Source organism: Colletotrichum spaethianum (assembly GCF_022836535.1).
Source record: "Colletotrichum spaethianum MAFF 239500 DNA, contig56, whole genome shotgun sequence".
NCBI lineage: Eukaryota > Fungi > Ascomycota > Sordariomycetes > Glomerellales > Glomerellaceae > Colletotrichum > Colletotrichum spaethianum.
In genome coordinates, this window is record NW_026054826.1 from 168,301 (window position 1) to 190,034 (window position 21,734).

Consider the following 21,734-nt stretch of genomic DNA (forward strand, 5'->3'; position numbering starts at 1 on the left):
AGCCGCCAACGACACATGGCGCGTGGGCTTTAGTCACAATAATGACCGGTGGGCTCGTCTCGTAATGGTGTAGGTAGGAACACCTAATACGCAACCGTTGACCGTTGACTCTGCGTCGGGATACCCAGCCAAGGAGCTCACCTCGACCTACAGGTCATCCGCACGCAGCCCGGCAACCCGTTGGTGCAGTGTCCGAGTCAGAAAATCTGACCAGCACATTTTGACAGACGTTTAGCATAGACATGAGCACAGAAGACACCCAAACCAATTCGCATAGCTGGCAATCACAGAAGAGAACAGATGACGTTTGGTAGAAAAAAAAGTTCTTTCTTTATCATGGCTGATCTCAATGATGTTGGTAATCGTTGGTAGTAGGCACATGGTTTATGTACAAACACAGTCTAACGATAAAAGAAACACTCCCCCTTAAACAAGACACGCAAAAAGGACTCCAGGACGCTAGTGGTACAATGACCCATCGCGCCCTCGTTCTGCAACGCTTCTCTTGATCCAAACTCGACATCCTTGTTTTTCCACACCCATGTCAAAAAACACTGAAAAGAAAAGACACTCTCTGTTGCGCTCTCAACCTTTACCTTTACCTTTATCGTCCAGCCTGAGAGGCCCTTCGACACCGAGAAGAAAAGTTGCCGCCTTCTATATATGCAAAAATACCATCTAAGCGTGTTGATTCTCGTGTGCTTGAGTCCCGTTTCAATCATCCTGGTTGACCGGAGCGTATCTACCACTGCCGCTACTGCTCGGGTCTCGTGTGCGGCCGACAACTCTGGACACCCACCCACTAATGGTGCTGCTCGCCTCGCCGTCCTGATCCTTGCCATCGGGAATGTCAGGTGGGTCCAGTGACAGGCCGGGGATGGCGCTGTTGGCAGTGAAGTTACCCGGTCGCCCCCGGTAGTCAATTGATCCGATGGGAGATCCGGCACGCATGAGCGAATCGTTCTCGGCGGCATGGACTGACGGCGTTCCGATGGCGGTGCTGGCGTCTCCGAAAAGCGAGTCCATCTCTTCGAGACGGACTCCGCAAGTTTCGGGGTAGATGAAGTACACTAAAGAGCATGTCAGCCAGGGGGGGTCCACACCCTGAATATGGGGAGAGCAACTTACCAACAACAAAACTGACTGCGCAGAAGAAGGCGTGCACAAGATACAGCCGCCACTTGATCCATTCCTGCAGAATAGGCGTCATCTCTCCGACAAGCCAGTTGAACGCCCAGTTGGTCGCTGTGGACAGACTGGCACCCTTGGAGCGAACGCTCAGGGGCAGAATCTCCGGGGGGTAGAGCCAGGGGATCGGTCCCCATGAGTATCCGAACGCGGCGTTGTAGATCATGACAAAGATGACGACCAGAGTTGGCGTGTATTTGATGTCGAGGTAGATCCAGTACGAGATCAACGACAGCGAAACTGACATGATGATAGCACCACTCAGCAGGATTGGGCGCCGGCCCCACCTGTCAACCAAATACCACGGGGGGATGGTCGACAACAGGTACGTGATTCCGTTGATACCGGTCATGAGCACGGCATCGTGGCCAACCCAGCCCGCAGACTCAAAAACGTACGGGGCATAGTAGCTGATGACGTTGATGCCATTGAGCTGGGCAAGACCCTGGGCCGACATGGCAATGAAGACGCGGGTCTTGTACTTGCGGAACATCTCGGCGTAGGACCGCTCGCCTTCTTGTCGCTGGAGGAGCACGTTCATCTTGATGTCGCGGTACTCGTCCCTGGCCTTGGGGTTGTGGATGTCACCCTTTCCGTACAAGTTGGCAATAACGACAATACCCTCCTCGTCGTGATCGTTGTCCAAAAGCCATCTAGTCACAGGTCAGGATTGCACATAATGTCACACACTTGGAAGGACAAACCTTGGAGACTCGACAATCACCAGACTGCCGGCAGCGAGAAGAGCTCCCATCACACACTGCATCAGGAGAGGAATACGCCATGACATGTCACTCTTGATGAAGCCGCAGAAGTAATCGACCCAGACCGAGGTGGCATAGCCAATAATGTTGCCAGAGAACTCGATGCAGGCAAGCTTTCCACGGTTGTGCGGGGGGGAGATCTCGGACTGGTAGACCGGGACGATGGTGGACAAGGCACCAACGCCCAGACCAGCGATGATTCTGCCGAGCATCATCATGGGCATGCCATTGGCAAACGTCTGCAAGGCACCGCCAACGAAGAAGATCATGGAGCCGTATAGAATAGTCTTGCGTCGACCGATGATATCTCCCACCTTGCCAACAATCAGGGACGAGATGAAGGCACCGACTTCGAGGATGGCAACCATGGTACCGATCTCGGCCGTGGAGGGCTGGTGGAAGTAGGCCCGGAAGTAAACGCCCCTGTAGCATCCGGGCGGTCAGTGGTGATGTTGCCGAGGAGGGGGGGAGGGGATCAGCGGCTCGCATAGGGGTGAACGTACGTGATGATGCCCGACATGACACCTTGGTCATATCCGAAGAGGAATACGCCCAACGATACGAAGATACTCGTAAAGTAACTGCGGGATTGAAGTCAGCCAACCAGATGCGTGGCGAGGAGGGGTTTCTCGAGAGGGCGGGACGCACATCAGGGCGCGGCCAGTGAGGCCGTGAACAGAAGAGCCGCCCGACATGACGAGGCCGATGACTCGCTGCGCGCGAGTCGGACGGGGTTGAGCGATGTCTGGGACCTCGATGGCCTCCTTATTAATGGCTCCACGACGGCTCGGTGAGGTATCGCGATGTTCGGGAGAGAGCTGAATGCGAACACGCTTTTTCTTGGAAGGCTTGCTGTGGGAGGAATGCCTTTTGTGGACGCCGGCTAGCAGCTCGTCTTCAACGTCGCTGGCGAGCTGGATGCGGAGGGGGTCTTCCTCGTCGGCAAGCTGCTCGGCGATGTCGCCAGTGTCGGTCCAAGAATCGGACTCGGAGCCGATAGAATCCTCAGATGATCGGTGGCCGTGACGGTGGTCCTTGTCGTGGTTGTAGTCGTGATGGTGGTTGTTGTGGCTGCTGGTGTGGGAGGAGTTTTGGTCACGGTGGTTGTGGTGGTGGTCGTCCCGATCAGATGCAAGCAATGACGTCGCCTGCTCGTGCCGGTCTGGGTGTGGACGGGACTGCAGGGTCCGCAGGGGGATATTGGACGGAAGACGTCTGCCGTTTGAGGAGGGAATCTTGGGCGGTAATGGGGCTGATTAGCAGCAGCACCCTTCCGCTCTAAGAGGAATTGAAAAGGTTGGGGGTGGGAAGGGTAAAAGAATGTTTAAGAGACGACGCCTGGCGGAGACAGCGAGTCGAGTCGTGTCGAGCGGGCGAGCGAGTGAGAGGGAAGAGTCGAGAGGTGACGGATCAATCAGGGTCTGGCGGCGAGCAGGCCGAATTGGCATGGGGTAAGGTACAGCGCTTCTGTAGCTAGCTAGGTAGTGCCGTGGACAACCCGGGCAGCGCACAGAGGGAGAGGGAGAGGGAGTGAGCGAGACGGTAAGCTGCGGGCGGGCGGGCTGGGCTGGGCGTGGACGGACCACTGGGGAGGGGGGGAAGGATGGTTCTGGGAGGAAAGGGGCGGCTGCTATTGGTGCTGGATGGGAGGGGGAAGGGGGGGGGAGGAGAGCCTGGAGACGACAACAGCGGTGGATTGGACAGGGCTGGGCTGGGCTGGGCTGGTAGGTGGAAGGGAAGGCCAGGCAAAGCGACGCGGGCGGCGCGAGTCCGGCTTGGTTGGGGGTGGATGCTATCGATGCAACCTGCTGCACAGTGACACACTGTCTTCCCGGGAAGCCTGCGAACGAGCAAGGAAACGGCTTGGTTGTGGCCCACTACGCTTGCTGCACCACTGTGGGGATACGATGCGCCGACCGGTGCAAGAGTGCGTCAGAGGCACTGTAGCTGGTCTGGCTCTGGTGCTGGATTGAAAGCTGCTGATGAACCGTTCTTTTCAGCGGCTCCAAGCAGGAATCTAGATTCCAACCTACTCTCCCTCTATTGATGCTGCTTGGGGCTCAACGAGAGACAAGAGGAAGAAGACCGGGGCAATGAAAGCATGTATTGGAGCACGACAGGCTTTGGGGGGTCTGCCGATACCGATACCAAGCAGATGACCAAGATGCCAACCTCTTCTCCGTCTCCTCGATGCAAGGTGCAGCTGGTGAGGGCACAAGCGGTAGCGCAGTCCACCTGATGAGGCCTTACGCAACGGTGCAGGAAACGATGGATGGAGAAAATACAGAGGCGACTTTGAGGAGACACCGTTTTCCCTCAATGTACCTTGGGGTAGGATGAGGACAGCGTCTAACGGGTTTGAGGCAATGTGTCCAAGTAGCGCAGATCCACGCAGCACTCAACGTTTTGCCTTGGCACACACGAGAGAATCGGCTGGGGTCCCGTTTTCGACAACGGCCGACAGTCGTAGCAGCAGCAGATAGCGCGCGTGGTAGGGTGGGAAAAAAACCGATGACGATGCAGGAAGGGGGCTGGCTGCTAGTATCCGTAAGGCGGCGCAATGGGGGTGTATCGCCTGGGCGGTACAGACAACGTCAAGAATAGAACAGATGATGCTGGGTAGGAGGGCAATAGTAGACAGGGCATAAAACGTGCGAGCGTCAACCAGCGGTCATGTGGTCGAACATCCGAGTCGTGGTCGTTGTTGCGCCGAACAAATAAAGGAGTGTCAGGTGGTCTGGATGGTTTGCCGGGCTGCGGTTTGAGAGATGAGAGAGAGAGAGAGAAAGAGGGTTGATGGGTTGGAGGTGGTTGAGCTTGTGAGCCTCCTCCGGGGACAGCACGAGACCTCCTTTTCTTCGGCTGGGCGAGGGAAAAACCACAGCATACCACATTGCTGCTCTTCCTGCCCCCCCCCCCCCCCCCTCCTTCCCTTTCCCCTGAAATGAGGATTATCCGAGCCTGTCGCAGGGGTTTACACTTCTAGAGGGGAGCCAAGGGAAGAGATCTGGGACCTCGCCGACGGGACGGCCTATCCAATGCGATTGCCCAGATTGCCAGGTTGCACATCAGCCTTTCTTCAGCTCCTCCAAGCAGGTTATAACTGGGCACGCTGGGGACTGAAGGGGGGAGAGAGGCTCAGAGATTGGGGCCACTTAACTCCAGACCAGACGGACCCCACGGGTTTCTAATATTGAAATAAACCCGCTCCCGGCCGCGTTATCCAGACACACGCGCACCACGGTTTACCTACACTCGTTGCAAGGTTACGTACGCCTTTGCATTCTGTGATCCCAATTTCGCAGCGTCTTTGGGATCACCACACGAGGCGGCCGCGCACGTGAAACCCGTGGCTGACTCGATTAGTGGGCCACCCCAAAGACGATGATCCCGAGGGAAAGGATCATCGGCCGTCTTCGGCGTTTTCGGGCCATGCAAGACCGTCCGTCGGTCCTCCAACATTCCAAGCTTCTCCAGCAACCTCTCTAGATATTCCCGACCGACAACAGCCGCGCGCGGTGAAGCATTCCCAGCTGTCGAATTGAGGCCCTCCGTTTCCTCTTCGGGGAACCTCCTGTGATTTTAAATCGGCGATCATCCCGGCCCGGCTGCCACGGGAGGACGATCGCGGGTACCCGGCGTTGCGGCTCCCGCACAAACCCTCATCAAACATTCTTGGAATGAAGTGAGACGGCCCCCCTTTCTCCCCCCCCCCCCCGCCTGTCCGTGCCGTGTTATTTCGACGTCCTTCCAACGGTTCTGTAGCGAAGCAGGTGCGATACGGCCCCGTTCTGGTGGACGACGATGCCGGGGCAAGAAAAGAGGAGCCCAGCGCCTGAATGTAAACCGTAGCGGAGGCAGGTGAGCCCCACAACGGTGCGCTTTGCCGTCGCCCGACGCGGCCCTTCTTCGTCAACCGACGTCATATGTGTTTCCATTGGGGTCATCCCAAGTCCCGAGTGTCTGCGAAAACAACACCCGTGGACGGGATCAGGAGGGTTCATCCTCCCAGCAACGCCTTACCCCAGACAATGCGACCCGCCCCCAAAGCACTTTACAACCAAACACCGCAAACCTCGGATCTGGAAAAAAAATCAGATCGAGCCCGCAGCGGAGGAAAAGTGCCAACAGGGCCAACTTTTTTCATGTGACCATCTGACACTTCTTTGCATGGGTCCTCGACCAGTTACAACGGCAGACACGCGATGGGCACCTCCACATTGACCACGGGATGGGATTGGCACTGTGCTCCAAGACCCTGAAAAGCGACCAAACTCTCAGGTTATTGTCATTCTGCCTGCTGGCTGAGGGACCCCAAAACTCCACCACATCCGGCCCACCTAGGTTTGGAAGATGGCAACGTGCTTCGCTCACGATGGCCATCGCGGACTTTCTCGTGGCCCCCCATATGCGCGCTTGAGACCTGCATCGACACAGCGGGGGTCTTTTACAGGGAAAGAACAAGGATGTGTAAGTTCACGTCCTTTGCTCCTCCCCCGCGCGCCCGGATGTACCACAAGTCGTATCCGGCGATGAAGGACCCCTTTCCCACCGTGGAGGAGGGGGAGCCCGAGTATTCTTGACTAAGACATTGGGGAAAATGGACCGTTGGCACTCTCAGAAGGGTAGCTTGTAATGTGGACGCACGTGGGGGAATCGTTACTTAAAAGTTTTGATGGATGACTACAAGGGAGGATATCAAGCGATCAACGGTTGGCTCAGTATTGCGCATTTGGTAAGAGCATTGAGCTTCCAAGCGAAGTAGTCGCCATTCTTCTCATACCCTGGGGGCCGTCGAGCTGCAATCGAACATCTCGCCATCGTTGTTGCTATGCGCCGCTAAACAGGACCCACGTGCATATCCTCAACGTGCATCCTTCACTTCCAAGCCTCGCTCTGTTGTCAAAGACCCTGACCAGCAACGTTCAAGTCGCATACTCCCCATCTTATGAGGTCATTGCGGTCTTCTCACCGCAAGTTACATCCAACATGGCTCAAAAGACTTATAGTAGCATGTGGGGACCGGGACCGGGACCGGGATTACAGCACTGGGTCAAACGCCGCCACAGTGGAGACGACATCGTGAGGTTTGATACGGGTGGCCCAAAAAGATACGCATCACAACACAACCACAGCAAAAGAACATTTCTGGCAACCGAAAACGGTCACCTCGAAACGGGCTCTACCACAGGAGTGACGATTACTTCTCTGAAGACCACCGTCGGTGACGGGCTCCGACAGTGTCCTTGCACGTCAACTCTGGATTTGAATTGTACGTACAGTCCAGACTGAAGCTCCTGACTAGGAGGCGTAATTACTGTTCCTGTCGTCTTCCGTGTTCTTCCCTCAGCAAGAAGGCTGAAATCCACAGAAGTCAGGCATTTGATTCGTGGCTCTCACATTCTTGTCAGTAACCATTACTCCATCACGGGCACCCAGCGCGGTACCCATGGTCCAGGCCAACAATTCTCGGTCGTCTTTGTGTGGCATCATAGATGTTCTGCACCTATTTGGTGAACGCGACATCTGCATTCATTATGAGAAACCAGCGCTTCGAGCAGCATCACTCCACCCTTCTTTGGACTGAAAGCTGTGTTTTCATGAGACAGGATTTGTATACAAGCCTAGGTCTTCCGGGGCGGAAAGCTAGTCTTTGAGCCGAGATGGAATGGCCTGGGCTAGGAGAGAGCCAAGTTGAGCTACCACTGAGTATACCTGGGCCGTCCGTGAGCAGCCGGTGAGCACGTCTGAGCCGAACTGAGCAGACCTGGTCAGGGAGGAGCTTGGCTTGAGGGTTAGGGGAGCCAACTGAGCTCGAGTGAAGGGCCAGCCGAGAACTGTGGCCAGTCCATCGGCTGAAGTTGCCATACCCCATAGGGCTGGTAGAGTTTATAACGACTGAAGGCTCCACGCACTTCAACAACTTCAACCTTGCGTGTAATTATGCCAACATCTGACTTCGATGTGTGTCTTGCTTACTGGAAACGAAGAGAGACAGAAGAGGGGTCTTGGGAGAGGAAAGGGGTTAATATTCCTTGGAACCGGGTGGAAGGCCTCTCAGATGATGGCAGGCACATGCTCTTCCGGTAGAGGAGCAGGAGGCAGGTACGCCGGAATAGTAGACCGCGTTCGCCTATGGGGAAAGAACCCGGGTCGATGGAGGCAAGCGCCAGATGGATATTACAAGAGGCAGGTATCCAAGAAGCACTCATGGGCTGCAATGCCTATGCCTCGGTATACCATCCCTCTCCCACAAAATCACGGAGCTGCGTGTAGTTATTATCCAACTCTCGAGTCTGATATGCGACTGGTACCAGCTCGAATGCCGCTCGACTGCAAGCCACAACCTAGCCGTTTTATCAATCACCCTCGAAGACAGCCGTCGAGCAGGAGAAAAGCTGCAGCTGAGCTTTCCAAATCCAGCCCGTAAACGCACAAGATATTAGATACTGTGACCTTGAACGGACTGGTGCTACCGGATACTGAGCGTAATGACATGCTAGTTGCATGCTCGACTTCCCATCAAATTTGGTGCCATGGAGAACTCGAACAACTGGCTGGCTTTGTTATCTTGCTTGCTCAACGTCCCCCGGTTGAAGGAAGTACTATATAAGTCCGTACATCAAGGGGTAGACGATTCTTCGCAGCGGATCACCTGTTCCACTCCCGTGCTCGAGAGCCTAGATATGGGCATGATGCGAAATGAGTCCTCCTTGGATTCTCAGCGGGTTTGTTTTCACACGAGATTCCTTTGTTTGTTAATGATTGAGCCTGCCGGTTTCTGGTGAGTTGTGCTTATCAAATACGGGCAACTAAGTAAAGCACATCCTGATACCCAGAAAGTAAATATATCATACAAAAGCCGCCTTATTGGCGTCTACTCGAGCCGAATTCAATTTCAATTACAGCCACCCACAGGTACCTGAACAAACCACCGGAACGAAGATGATTATTGCTATAGGATGCAGCACGAGAACACAGAAATTATGCGCGACGTGAGACCAAGAGACCTAGTCCTGCATACATGTACTTCTGACCGAGATGCGGAATACAAGTGCGCTAGACGCGGTCACTTCTTGTCTATTTTCGAGGACCTCATGAGACCATCTTTGAGCTGCCAGACGAAACTGCCAGACGAAAAGTCTCCGACTTGACCCATATATCACTGGTATACTACATGCGGGCGTGTCTTGTACCTTCGTCAATAAAGACAAGACGCTGACCACTGCTGCAGCCTCTTCTCGGCCAGCCAACCACCTCACACGTCTTGATCATCCACTACATATGATCAACTGGCGCCATCTGCTTTTAAGAACCAGGGTTACTGGAAGTAAGTACTGTACCTCCTGTCATGCCGTTGTCGTTATTGCGTGGGTACTGGGCATTTGTTACACATGCAAGGGAACAGAAGAGGCTGACAGAACGCGTTCAAAAAATCCGTGCAGCGGAAGCGGCACACAAGGACATATGGGCTCAAAATTTGGAATTCCTGAAATCCAACGTTGGCTGGCTCGCCCTGCCCAACGATGATAGAGAAAACAGAAAACCAAAATGGATGGACAATGCAGGCGGCAATGGAACCGTCACACGTGTAAATGATAATTTGTTTTACGAGTATCATTCTGTCTTCGGCTTCCCAACTTTCGTCCTTACGTCAACACAGTCACTTCATCACCTGTTCTCCCAATGCATTAGAGTCAACCTCGCTGAAGGAATGTGGGCCAAGTATCGTGCCAAAGCCGCCGAAATCAATCCCTCCGAGCCCCAGATGATGGTAGTTTAAGGAAGCCTTCTAGTATCCTCCATTGAGGCAACCAAACCACCACCGAGCCAAGAGCAGTTGAGCAATTTCGACCTAGTCGCTATCTGCATGGCCATACACCACGTCGACGACATCGATCTAGCCATTAAGCGACTAGCCGGGAGGTTGCGTCCCCGCGGCGTGCTTCGCGTCATCGAATGGGCCAAGCAATAAATCACGAGCGACAGCGCGAGTACCAATGGCCATCAAGATGGCTCTGACGTGCCTGCTTCCGGGTCTCACGACGACCAACATCAACGCCCACATCGCCACCCGGAGCACCACCGCAAGCCGCACCCTGCTTCGCACACCATCTCACATGACAGTGTCACCGAGGAGCATATCATAGGGCTCTTTGAGAGTGCCGACTGCTGTCAGTCGTACTTTGAGCAGGCGGATAGGCTGTCGGATAGGCTGTCGGATGTTCCTGGAGCTCTCACGGGCAAGATGCATTTGTTTTTCGCTCCAGCAACCAAGCTGTGAAGTTTGGAGGAGCAATTAGTTCGCGAATGCTCTTATATAATATGAACACTGTCCAGACTTTGGAAGAAATATAAGTAACGTCTTGGCATTGTTGATCAAGGGACTGAACCCACAGAAGTTGGGATATAGTTGGAATACTGCACAGTTCGATGTCGTCACTAGTGCCTTCAACGAATACTGTATTTTCACATCTTGATAGATCATGCTACGAGCGACAAAGAGCCTGCCATAATCAAAAGCATCTACAATGACACCGATCACTGCGCTAGAATTCAGGAAACAAGACATATCCTCTACCTCTTCCTTCCCACACTAGCTAATACTGAGGCTCCGTGCTGTTTTCTCACTAGTGGTAGTGCACACCGTTTTGAGTGCCCCGGACGCCAAGACTCCCTTACTAGGATACAAGCAGAGGACGTCGGACCTTACGAAGTGGAGTCCGGCCCGTAGCACTGCGGCACCTTTCGGCAACATAGCGCATAGTACTAGTACTTAAGTCTATCCAACCCCGAAGGCCGAAGAGGTCATGGAGCGATCACCTAGCTCCTTTCTTCCAACCTCGCTTGACTTCAATCAGGTTGCAACACGATATCCGCACGGCACTGGGAGAAGTTCAATCGAACTAATTTACAGACGAAAATAACCACGAAATAGAAATCTCGGAAGACGCCCAGAGGTGGGCGGCGGCACGCACAATGCCCAGTGGCAGCGAGGACCAATCCCGCATGCCCAAGACATGCAAGTCATGCGATCAGTGCAGAAACCGCAAAGTTCGATGCACCAGTATGTTCCACCCCACCCAGCCCGGTACCCATGGCGTGTGTCATCAGGTTCGTTTGTCGGGTCAACACTGAAGACCTAGCTGCCGGGCCCCGGCAAAGACACAGCTTGTTGTGGCCTGCATGAAAGTAATGTTGACTGACAACTATTCTTTCCGGCGCCAGTGCTCCCAGGGCACGCGGAGCTGTGCAAGCATTGCAGTGTGAGCCTCCCATGATCCACAGTCCTCCTACTGGCAAATGCGGCATTCGAAATCGCCGCTACCCCGGGCAATCATCAGTGGAGTGCGGTGTGCCTTTTGCTGAAATCTATTGGGTTCCAGAAACGCGGCGAGGTTTGTCAGTTCAAGAACATCAAGCGTCAACTAAGAAACCCATTGCACATCCTTCGCAGTAGGTCCTATCCCTACTATGCCGCTAATCTGCAATGTATGCTGATCAGAACGCATCTTAGCACGCACGACACCTGATAAAGACGGAAGTCCGCCCTCAACCACCGATAATGACTCTTTGTCGAAGCAAGCAGTTGATTGCAATGTTGACCAAGCACCGGAGATGTTGTCACAGCTTGTAGTGGCGCCGCTTGTCATCGACCAGATCTTAGAGAACGTCCCAATTTCTGGATTGGACCAGGAATTTTCCGCTTTCAAGGCACGCGTCACTTACTCCAACTCATATGCAAGGACAATCTAACATATTAGAAGACGACAGGGTACCACGGTATTATCCCGGACTATGTGGGCTTAAGCCTGCATCTTCTCAGGTCAATATTAAATTAAATCACTGACACAGTGTCATCAGTTTCAAGCTCCAGCCTCGCCTTTTGGTCTCAGCAAGGCATTGCCTCTCTCTCGGAGAGAATGAAGAGTTCCCGTTTGAACGATTTAGTCGAAAGACTAGATTCAATGGTATCACATCGGCAGGCCATTAAGGAGCAACTCCCGCCCCATGTCGTGACCTTCCAGAAGCCGACGGTTCTTGGGTCCGAAACTCCGGAAATTGCAGGCACCTATGTTCAAGGTCCGTTTCCCCAGGCTTTTATGTTGGCTTTTGCTCAGCCACACCATGGCTGGACGGCTGCTTTAAATAGCGACTACCTCCAGACCAGAGGTCGCTAACAAACTTGAAGCATACTTTGACAATCTGCATGCCGTGTATCCTTTTCTCAATAAGGGAGAATTCAATAAGCAGGTGTCCGACCCGAACCTAGCCAATGTTCTGGCCAAGAGTCCGCCATTTTCTGCCTTATATCACGCTGTTCTTGCTCTGGGTTGCCAGTACTATGGCGGTAGCTCCTTTGATCCCGGAAACGGCAAAGCCTGGGAGTTGTTTCAGGTATCTCTGGGCTTACTTCCCGATATTCTCGCGACTCGAGAGCCGTTTTTGAGCCTACAGGTGTGATTTTCATTCATTGCTCGTCATTGTCTTCCACTAATTCCGTGAATCAATAGGCTCTCGTAGCAATGGTACGCTTACATCCACTGCTATTCAGCAAATTAGGATGTGTTTCTGACGCACCTAGGCTATTTTCGCACTTAATACGTGCTGTCTACAGATTGATGAAATTCTGCTTATGCAGGCGGCAGGTATGGCAAAAGCCCTCCGTTATCACAAATCCACCCCCAAGGATAATATCGACGCAGACACATGCTATCGAACCTTTTGGGTGGTTTACGCTCTGGAAAAAAACATGTCGTTTCAAAATAACAATAGCTCAGTGAGTTCATCTGGAACCCCTCTATAACCTTGCGCAAAAAGCTAACATTCAACACTAGATCATCGCGGATTGTGATATCAGCTGCCCTCTCCCTCCCACGCCAGAGGCCGTCTTCAATGACTACGACTGGCTGATAGCCTCGGTACGATTCGCACGAATTCTCTCGCAAGCGTATACGTCCCTTTTCTCGGTCTCAGCCAGCACGCAACCCCCCGCGCAGTACCACGAGGCTATCGATAACGTGAACAAGCTCATGGAACGATGGCGCCTATCTATTCCGGTGGGCTTCCGTCCATGCACGACTCAAACGTCGTATACACTCATCAATAGCGCTGCCAAGACGGCTTTTCTTTACACACATTACAGGTACCACTCGCTGGTAATTGCACTTGCTCGCTTGACCCTCCACGTTGGTACCCATGACGCTCGCTTGCAGAAACAACGGGAAACGGCCAAACGCACACTTATGGTCACCGCTAGGGCGGTGATTGAAATGATAAAGTACATTGACGTAGAGGCGCACACACCTATCTTGTAGGCCATCTTGTTCCGGGGAATAAGGTATCATTGACTGACTGATAGTGTAGTATCCTCATCATCATGCCCCTTTCGTCAATCTTTATTCTCTTCGATTTCGTCATACATAACCCAACCCATCCTGACACAGCAAAGAACCTATCTCTTCTCGACGTTGCCGTAGGCCATTTCAGCCTCCTCGAGTACGCGTCCGGCGGCTCGTTCCCAACGTCTCATATGACCGAATTTGCCCAGATGGCTAGAGATTTCGTTCGAAAGGCCAGTCCCGATGGAAACATGAACGATGATGGTATCACCAAACATCGGGAAGTGAACGCCCACAGCGCGGCCGCCACTCGGGGATCTCAGAACCAATTCATCAACCAGCTTCCTATCAACAATACAGAGAATACAGACATTGGATTGACTTACCCAACACTCGTATCCACGGCTTCTCACATTTCACCACCTTTGGAACATGGTACGCCGTGGTATGGGTTTGGAACATACCCGATTTTGAACACCTATGGTATACATGCCGACAGCATGGGCTATCTGTATTATCCCTCGTCAGAGAACTATCAGAGCGCGGCCGATATGGGCGCCTTAATGTCCGGTATCGATCTGCAGACGCTCCTAGGAATGCAGCATCCCGCCTTCCCTGATTTCGGGACAGAGTAAACGAATAAGTCCCAAGAAACGCCCTTCGTCTTAACGAAGAAAGTACATAGAGCTGAATAAAATGGCGTTCGAAACAAGAGGCCGATATTGATGGCGAGACTTATGTCGATGAGGTTGGCTATAAAGCAATAACTTGATCAGCACTTCGCAAAGCAATAATGGCATTGGCACATATATGCGTGAACCAAGCCCCCCAAATCAGTTTCGCTTCGCCACAAACCCGAAAGGTACTATCCCTCAGCAGCGCGTGTCAGCTGGTTGAAAGAATGCAATCCAGTACTTTGGTTCTAAGGTACAATACTGATAAGCTAGATTAATCAGCATATAGACACATTGAAGGTTGTCAATTTACGCCTTGGATACCGGGAATCGCGGCGATATAGCAAATATGTATTAGGATGCTTTTTGAGGGACAACTCTCACTTTTTGTTGCTGCCCAAGCTGAATGGCTGGATTGGATGCAGGATAGGTTTAACGGCGTAAAGAGCAGTTGCAAATGCGATATGAAGAGGTGGGCGGCGAAGGACCCGAAGTTCGTGAAGGCGCCCAATGATCTTGATTTGAGTCAAGTCGATCTCTGAGAGAGTAGGTTGCAGAAGGAGTGCTTCGATACTCTGTTGAATTTTACTTAGTACTTACGGAGTCCTATTTTGAGAGCAGCTCAAGCTGAGTGATCGAAGTCGTCGTAAAGTCGCAGGTGCACCTGATTTCCGTTTTTGCATGACCTTTTAGCCGCCTCCTGAGTGCCGTTTACGGAAACCGAGGTGTCCTTCAATCCTTGAACCACCATGAGCGGATGCGGCGACTTGTCTCCCGAGGATGCCGTAGCCTCTTGAAACTCTCTGTACAGCGGCTCTGAAGCCTTTGCACCTTCTTCGGAGTAAAGGTTTGCAAAATCCAAGTCTATCGTCAGACCCAGCTACCCAGTTGTGCACAGCTGGCCTTGCTCGGCAATATTCAGTCGCTGGAGCATGCCCTTACCTAGGATGGACATGTTGTAGTCGCCGTTTCGGTAACGCTTTAGTGCCAGAGCCAAGTAGGGCGTCTCGGCAGCAAGGACCCATGTACGCATCTTAGAATTCTGCGCTAGATTGGCCATAAATTCCTGAGCGGTATCCAGAAGCCTGACTGCTAGCGAGATAGACACTGTGCCAAGGTACCTTCCTCCCTCTGGTTTTCGTACTAGATCGGTCTCTGCGAGTTTCCATACGGTGCCGCCGCCCTGTGAGTGTCCGACCGACATTTATTCATTGGACAGAACGCTGCCGAACGCCTTCCTAGCAGCGATAACGGAGTAGTAGACGTCGTTGGCTTGGGCGGAAAAGTGCAGTATCTATGCTCGGTGTAGTTATTCCCGAGTCCGACGTAGTCCGTCGCCACCACAGCAAATCCACGGTCGACTAGGAGCTTCCATGAATCATAGTCGAAAAGGGAGGGGCCTGAAGATGGCGCACAACCTCGAAACGCGCCAACAGTTCCGTGGGCAAAGGCTGTGAGGGGGTACGTCTTGTTCTTTGGTGGGTGAACGGGTAGCGCGACAAATCCAGTGACAGGGACCGAGGAGCCGTCAATGTCTTGTGAAACGTACTGGATCCTGTAGACAGTGGTTCCGGCTTTGACGTCGAGTAGCGCAGGGTCAAGAGGTGCCAACTTGAGCAGGTCGCCAGGGATGGAGGAGTTGCGGCTAAAGTTGTGTGCCGTAGCGTAGAAGTCGAAGTCGAAGTCAGTCCCTACGAAGCCGACATCGACCTGTTTCGCCAATTGTATCAACTTGTAGCACTGGTCGCCACAGCCATTCGCCTCAGCGAACTCTCTGGATACGTTGAAGTTGGCTGCCTGCAGGGCGGAAGTAAGGCCATAGTAGACAATACTGAGGGATGTTGATGGTCTCATTTCGATAGAAACACTATATAGATATTGTCGTGAACTACGTAAACTTAAAGGAATGAAATTGTTGGCTCTAGTCCTAATATACACCAAGGCTAAACCCGTGGTCCATGTCGAACCAATATATCCTACCAGCTCATCCGCTGGAATTATCTGAACGAAATCGAGAAGTGGTACACAAAGAATTGTTCGTCGTTCCCGTGAATACGTCACCAGCTTGCAAAGATTGAGAAAATGAGTGTTGACGATCCTCGGTGTTCGGTTCTCGGTGCTCGGTGTTCGGTGCTGGGTACTTGTTTGTAAACAGGGGCGGTGAACGTCATAACTTGGTGGTAATGATGAGCCGAGTAATTAACCAATTCCCTTTACTGATTTTTGCTTGAAACTCAGGGGTGATGTATGGCAATTTCATTAGGTAGAAGTCTAGAAGCTAGGCAACACAATAATGTCGGCGCATTACGGCCTGACGGCAGCAGATATCCACACCCTTCACACGGGGTTCTATAAACGACCCGTTTGGCCAGGATATGACAAGCCACGGCATTTTCTAGAGCTCTTCTCTAATGTCGTCGGCTAACGATAAGTCCATAACACAATCCCTCGTTTATCGGGCCAGGGGATAAGGTGTTAACTATGAGTGCAAGGCCATTTCACCCTATCGTAATATTTGTTTTTGCGGTACATATCGCCTTAATTTTTAGAAATTAGACACGTATCTGAGTTCTGCAATTGGCGTAAACATTTACACTCAAAATCCACGACGGCTAAAAACGGTAAAAAGATCTATTGAATCCCCACGGAAGTAAGTCTATAGGGTGCCGCCGTCTCCGAGGGTACCGTTGCGTGGACTGGTGCGACCCTCATCATAATCAAATCAATTAACGGGATAGCCGACCATGATAACGTTGCCTTGCTGCCCAGAATCATTTAACATAGGCTGTGGACTTAGGGCTCCTGGTCTTCTCACGCGTCACATTAGGAGAGTGATTGGCAATTCTGTCATAGAAAGGATCTTGAATGACTATCTAAAACAATGGACATACCAACACTTCGATTAGATGAATGATGCATTATTGTTATTGCCTATTGAGAACTAATCGTGTAAGGTCTGTGATGGATCAAAACCACGGCTGGCAAGCTAATGTGATTGACGCTGAGCCATGGTGGCGCCAAACAACGTTCCTCACGAGCAGTGTGGGTAAGTGGCGTTAAGGGGGTGGGCAACATCGGAGAAGTTATACGAGGAATAGAGAAACAATAATTAGGTCCAATTGCCCTGTTATACGTAATACCGAAAAGACCAGGAACTTATTATGGGTTTGATGTTCCGTAACTTACTCGGATAGTACAACAACAGCGAGGCCGTTGTGGAGAGGTCTCTGCCACTTCCAGCTAGTTGAACTGCCGCTCCGTTTGGCTACGAAGAAAGGTCCGAAATGTCCGGGACGAGTGGAATCTCCCTTAAATAGAAATACTAAGTGCCAGCAGATCTAAATATGACCTCTCTACTCTCAATCATACTGAATATTGGATTCGGATTGCCAAATAATAAATCAACATCTCTCACTTTCGACTGTACATCTTCCATATCGTTACTGACCCTCCACAGCCCCTTAACCTTGTTCAGAAACACGCGCCGATATGCCCCAAATATGTCAAGGTCAGTAACGGCTTCTGCCTTATCTGCAGCTGCTCTAATTACATCTTATCCAGCCCTAGACGTCCCAAATACCATGTGGGACTTTTGCCCAAACATACCGGCTGCCTGCATAATGCTGGTCGCCTTTGCGCTGGCAACACTTGTACACAGTATCCAAGCTATTGTCTACCGCAAGCTCTATTGCTGGACAATGGCAACGAGCGGACTGCTCCAAGCCCTTGCGTACATCCTTCGTATACTCAGTATTAAAAACCCGGACAGCCTGGGTTTATATGCCGGTTGGTTTGTCCTAATCTTGGTATACGTGTTATTCTCGTCCAAAACTACACTGGTAACATATTACTAATGCTTTCAAGATTGCACCGATCTGGACAAATGCCTTCGTGTATATGATTCTGGGCCGGATGGTTTGGAATTACAGCGAGACTGGCAAGCTCTTGGGATTCAGCGCTTGGAGACTCGGGCAGTTCTTTGTCATTCTGGACATCATGCAAGTTGTTGAAATCTTATACTATACGGCCACGAATGCTAATCTATGCCGACAGTGCCGCAGTGGTGCAGATCTATGGAGCAGCCACGGCATCCGACGTACATTCCCCCAAAGTACAATTCTAAGAGGTAAGACTATCGATGCAGCTGTCACGCTTTGGCTAACATTACCATCAAGGATTGCACACTTATATGGCTGGAATTAGCATCCAGCAACTTTTCATATGTTTATTTCTATATTTTGCATTACGTTTCTACAATGAAACTCGTGGGGCTTTACCTCAGAAAGCCCTCTGTCTGCTCTACGTATTGGTCACTGCGGTTGTATTAATATCGGTATGTTAGGAAATGCTGTCCTGGGCGCGAAACGGGTCATGGGATTTCGTGTTGACCTGAATGATTCGCAGACTCGTATCATTTTCCGTCTGGTTGAGTATTCCTCTGGTTTAAACAGTTCGATTCCTCGCCATGAAGCGTATCAGTACTGTTTAGACTCGCTACTTATGCTGATTGTATCGACTATCTTCAACGTTGTGCACCCTGGTTCGATAATGGCTGGAAAGCAAGCAGACCTTCCTAGTAGAAGGGAAAGAAAATTGCATACTATCAGGTCCGGGGTTCCTAGGAACAGAATCATGCTGTCCAGTCGTCCAGAGACTGCAATTTGATTTACTGGGCGGGTCGAGGCATAACCTCTCTTCCAAATGTTTCAGTGGGACAAGAATATTAGACCTTAGAATCTACTCAATCACCAACATATCAGGGTTAAGTTTTTTTATTTAAACTTTTTTGTTATTTAGGCAGTGACTGTTTGGTTTACCTAATTTGAACTGCTGCTCAACTCTCTCTAGCTGCTTTGCTATGGTTGAGACGCCTTGTACAGGAAAAAACATCTTAGAAAAGACTGTCTAAGAGAAAAATAACTCGGCCGATCCGACCTGCGCATTTTTCTAAAAAATATATAGTTTTATATATATATATATATATATGCCTGATCCAACCGTGCTATTTTCTTACCAACACAGAAGCTTAGGTGCCTGACCTGGTATCTCGTAGACCAAGACTCTGAAAAGATTAGGCATCGGAGCTTCACGTCATGACCTCGGGTCTATCGCCCCCAGTCGCAACCGAGCGAGCTAGAGCAGTAAAACGAGGAACAAGAAGGGAAACAGATGTATACTGTCAAGTAGATGTACATTGTTTTTCCATACTAAGCAGCACTAAAACCTGACCCTTGCAAAATATCCATCATCGCCTGGTTATTGTAAAAGAAATCCTCCATCTGAGCAGCGCTGGTCATCCGCATCATCGTATTGCCAACCCTCAAGCCGCAGTCCATGTGACCGCTCCCTATCCCCGCAATATTCATAGCATTAGTAAACTCTGGCGGCGTACTCTCACTTTGATGGAACTCGGTTATAGGCTGGAGCTGCTGATGTCCATTGCCGATGCCAGTGACTGGGAAACCCAAGAGCGCAAGGTGGGAGTCTAATTCGGCACTCGCTTGCAATTGCGTAAACTGCGGTGTTTCAGTGCGAAACTCCACGAAGCGAAGAGCAACGCTGTAAAGTATTTGAAAAAGACGGTGCGTCTTTGCTGCCGCTTCGGACAGGGTAGAAGTTTCCTGTAGAAAGAGAACAAAATAGTGAAGCCGTGCCAAGTTTTGGGTATCTAGAGTTTCAATCACTTGACAGAAGAGGACAATGAATGGAACGATTGGTGCAATGAGGATAGTCCTACTCAAGAATTTAGCGAAGAACCCGTTTCAAGATTAGTTTACCTCAGCCTACCAATTGATGTAAGTTGCAAGATAAATATCATGAAACTTGCGCATGATCGCATCACACTCTCGATGCTTGTCGAGTGCAGCTTGCGCGGCCCTAACGCATTCGGGATTGAAGGTCGTTTGGCAGCCTTCGGCACGTGGAGCGGCTTGATAGATTTGCGTGAGAAGTGTAAGATGCAAAACATAATTAGAAGAAAGGTTAAACTCTATCAAATGCTCCTCAGCAAGCTCGTTTGCTATCGCTCGAAATTTTTCCTTTGCGAAAACCTCAGCAGTCAATTTCAAAGTGAAAAGGTATTACTACTAACATTGGTGTTTTGTGTTTGTGTCTCAATCTCTTTGACCATGGAGACCAGCTCATCGACGCGCATCTGGCGGATGTATGACGGCTGGGTCTTTGATTCTGGGCTGTAGAGCATTTCATAGATCTGTCCCTGGCATCTCGCCGTTCGGATCCAAAGAACAAAGTATGGTAGTATTGAGATTTTCACCGATCCTTGGAGTGAAGGCTCAGGCATAGTAATATGCCAGTCTCGAATCGTCGAAGGCCTACCGAGGCGGAGAGATAGACTTTTCTCGATGCAGTATACGCTCCAAAAGAGAAACTGATGCCAATGCATTCCATGGATCGTAGGCTTACGTTCATCATTGGATGTTCCAAGATTCTTGAGAGACTCCACTTGATGGTAACCCAAAGTCTGACAAAGTTCGGAAGCTTTTGAACAGAGGGTCCACGCTAGCGATGGCTTCGAGATCTCGACTGCGTAAAACGTCTTTCTTACGTTAACTGAGGCTCCAGTTATAGACAAGTGAATCAAGTATACCTACCCCAAAAAGAAGAGCCACGATTACATTGGATGTTGCAGGCAAATGAAGTGGGAGATTCGTTAATGAAGTCTCCAGGTTTTCGCGGCATGTTCTTTCGATGTTAGTTCATTCTGGTATTATTACCCAATAGTACGTATAATTTACCTTGCGTATTCATGGTACTCCTCTCGCTCGTCCGCTGAGACTTGTGCTGCACAGTCTACGAAGAGAGAATAAAGGCCACCGTTAACCGCGATGAAATCGTACTCCGAATAGCTCTCGGAATAATAAACTTCAAGGCACAAGTCTGGGAAGCAACGAGATGGTAGAAAGTCGTAGATCCAAGCCATACCCGAGAGGCGCCGGCCTGAAATTCAGCACACATCAGCATGAAACACCATGTCACAAATCGTGCCACTGATTGTTTTCTTACCTTCAGCGGTGCGAATGACATGCACAGCTTTGTCGATTGGCGGCAGCTTGAGCGTTTGCAATTGAGGCTTGTTGATCAGTCTTGCGTGGGGATAAGCCGCTGATCCAGTAAGGGATTGCTGTTTCAAGGCCTGGACAATCTGAGAAAGGGCCTTCAAGGTTTCGCTAACATCAAGGCTCGAATCTTGTAGTGACTCGGTTCTCATGAAGTTTTGGAGGAATTCGCTGGCGAATTCGGAATGAGCAGCTAAGGAAGAATCGCCTTCGACACAAGCGGCATCTTTGATATCGGGCCGCAGACCGTGGCTGTCGGGTGGTGATATAGTCGGCTGCCGCTGGGCGGATGAGAGCATAGGTCCAGTTCGTGGTTTGCTGTTAGTCAAGCTCTCGTCGTCATCGAGGATGCCATTGGCGGATGATGGCATCCTCATGTCTTGTAGATGGCGAACAACCACCTCAAGACGGCGATCAATCTGGTCAATTTTCTTTTCACTGCAACATCTGTGTTAGTCAGTTGTTGACAGCAGCGAACTGTTTCGCATGATATCAGGTGCAAGGCAAAACAGTGAAATTGCTGACTATTGTGCGGTGATGAGAATTCTTGTTCGCTTCTCTTTTGGCTTTTCACTCTCAGTATGCGAGCATTTGAGCCTGGCATTAATGCAATAAGAGCAGGGTGATCCTTTGTCACAACGAATCTAGACGAAAGTAATCGTTAGTGTCTAAACTGAGAATCGCAAGGCT

At 51.0% G+C, this 21,734-nt stretch overlaps 3 protein-coding genes across 3 annotated transcripts; 1 reads left to right on the forward strand and 2 right to left on the reverse strand.

The window, feature by feature from the left end:
• Positions 1 to 13,332: 13,332 nt before the first annotated feature.
• Positions 13,333 to 13,929, forward strand: ColSpa_12093 (uncharacterized protein; the record flags this gene model as incomplete). Its single annotated transcript, XM_049278305.1, has 1 exon — positions 13,333 to 13,929. The coding sequence occupies one exon, from the start codon at positions 13,333 to 13,335 to the stop codon at positions 13,927 to 13,929; it is 597 nt and encodes a 198-aa protein (XP_049134262.1).
• Positions 13,930 to 15,172: 1,243 nt separating this feature from the next.
• Positions 15,173 to 15,822, reverse strand: ColSpa_12094 (uncharacterized protein; the record flags this gene model as incomplete). Its single annotated transcript, XM_049278306.1, has 2 exons — positions 15,173 to 15,262; positions 15,295 to 15,822. The coding sequence occupies 2 exons, from the start codon at positions 15,820 to 15,822 to the stop codon at positions 15,173 to 15,175; spliced, it is 618 nt and encodes a 205-aa protein (XP_049134263.1).
• Positions 15,823 to 20,719: 4,897 nt separating this feature from the next.
• Positions 20,720 to 21,421, reverse strand: ColSpa_12095 (uncharacterized protein; the record flags this gene model as incomplete). Its single annotated transcript, XM_049278307.1, has 2 exons — positions 20,720 to 20,865; positions 20,992 to 21,421. The coding sequence occupies 2 exons, from the start codon at positions 21,419 to 21,421 to the stop codon at positions 20,720 to 20,722; spliced, it is 576 nt and encodes a 191-aa protein (XP_049134264.1).
• Positions 21,422 to 21,734: the final 313 nt, after the last annotated feature.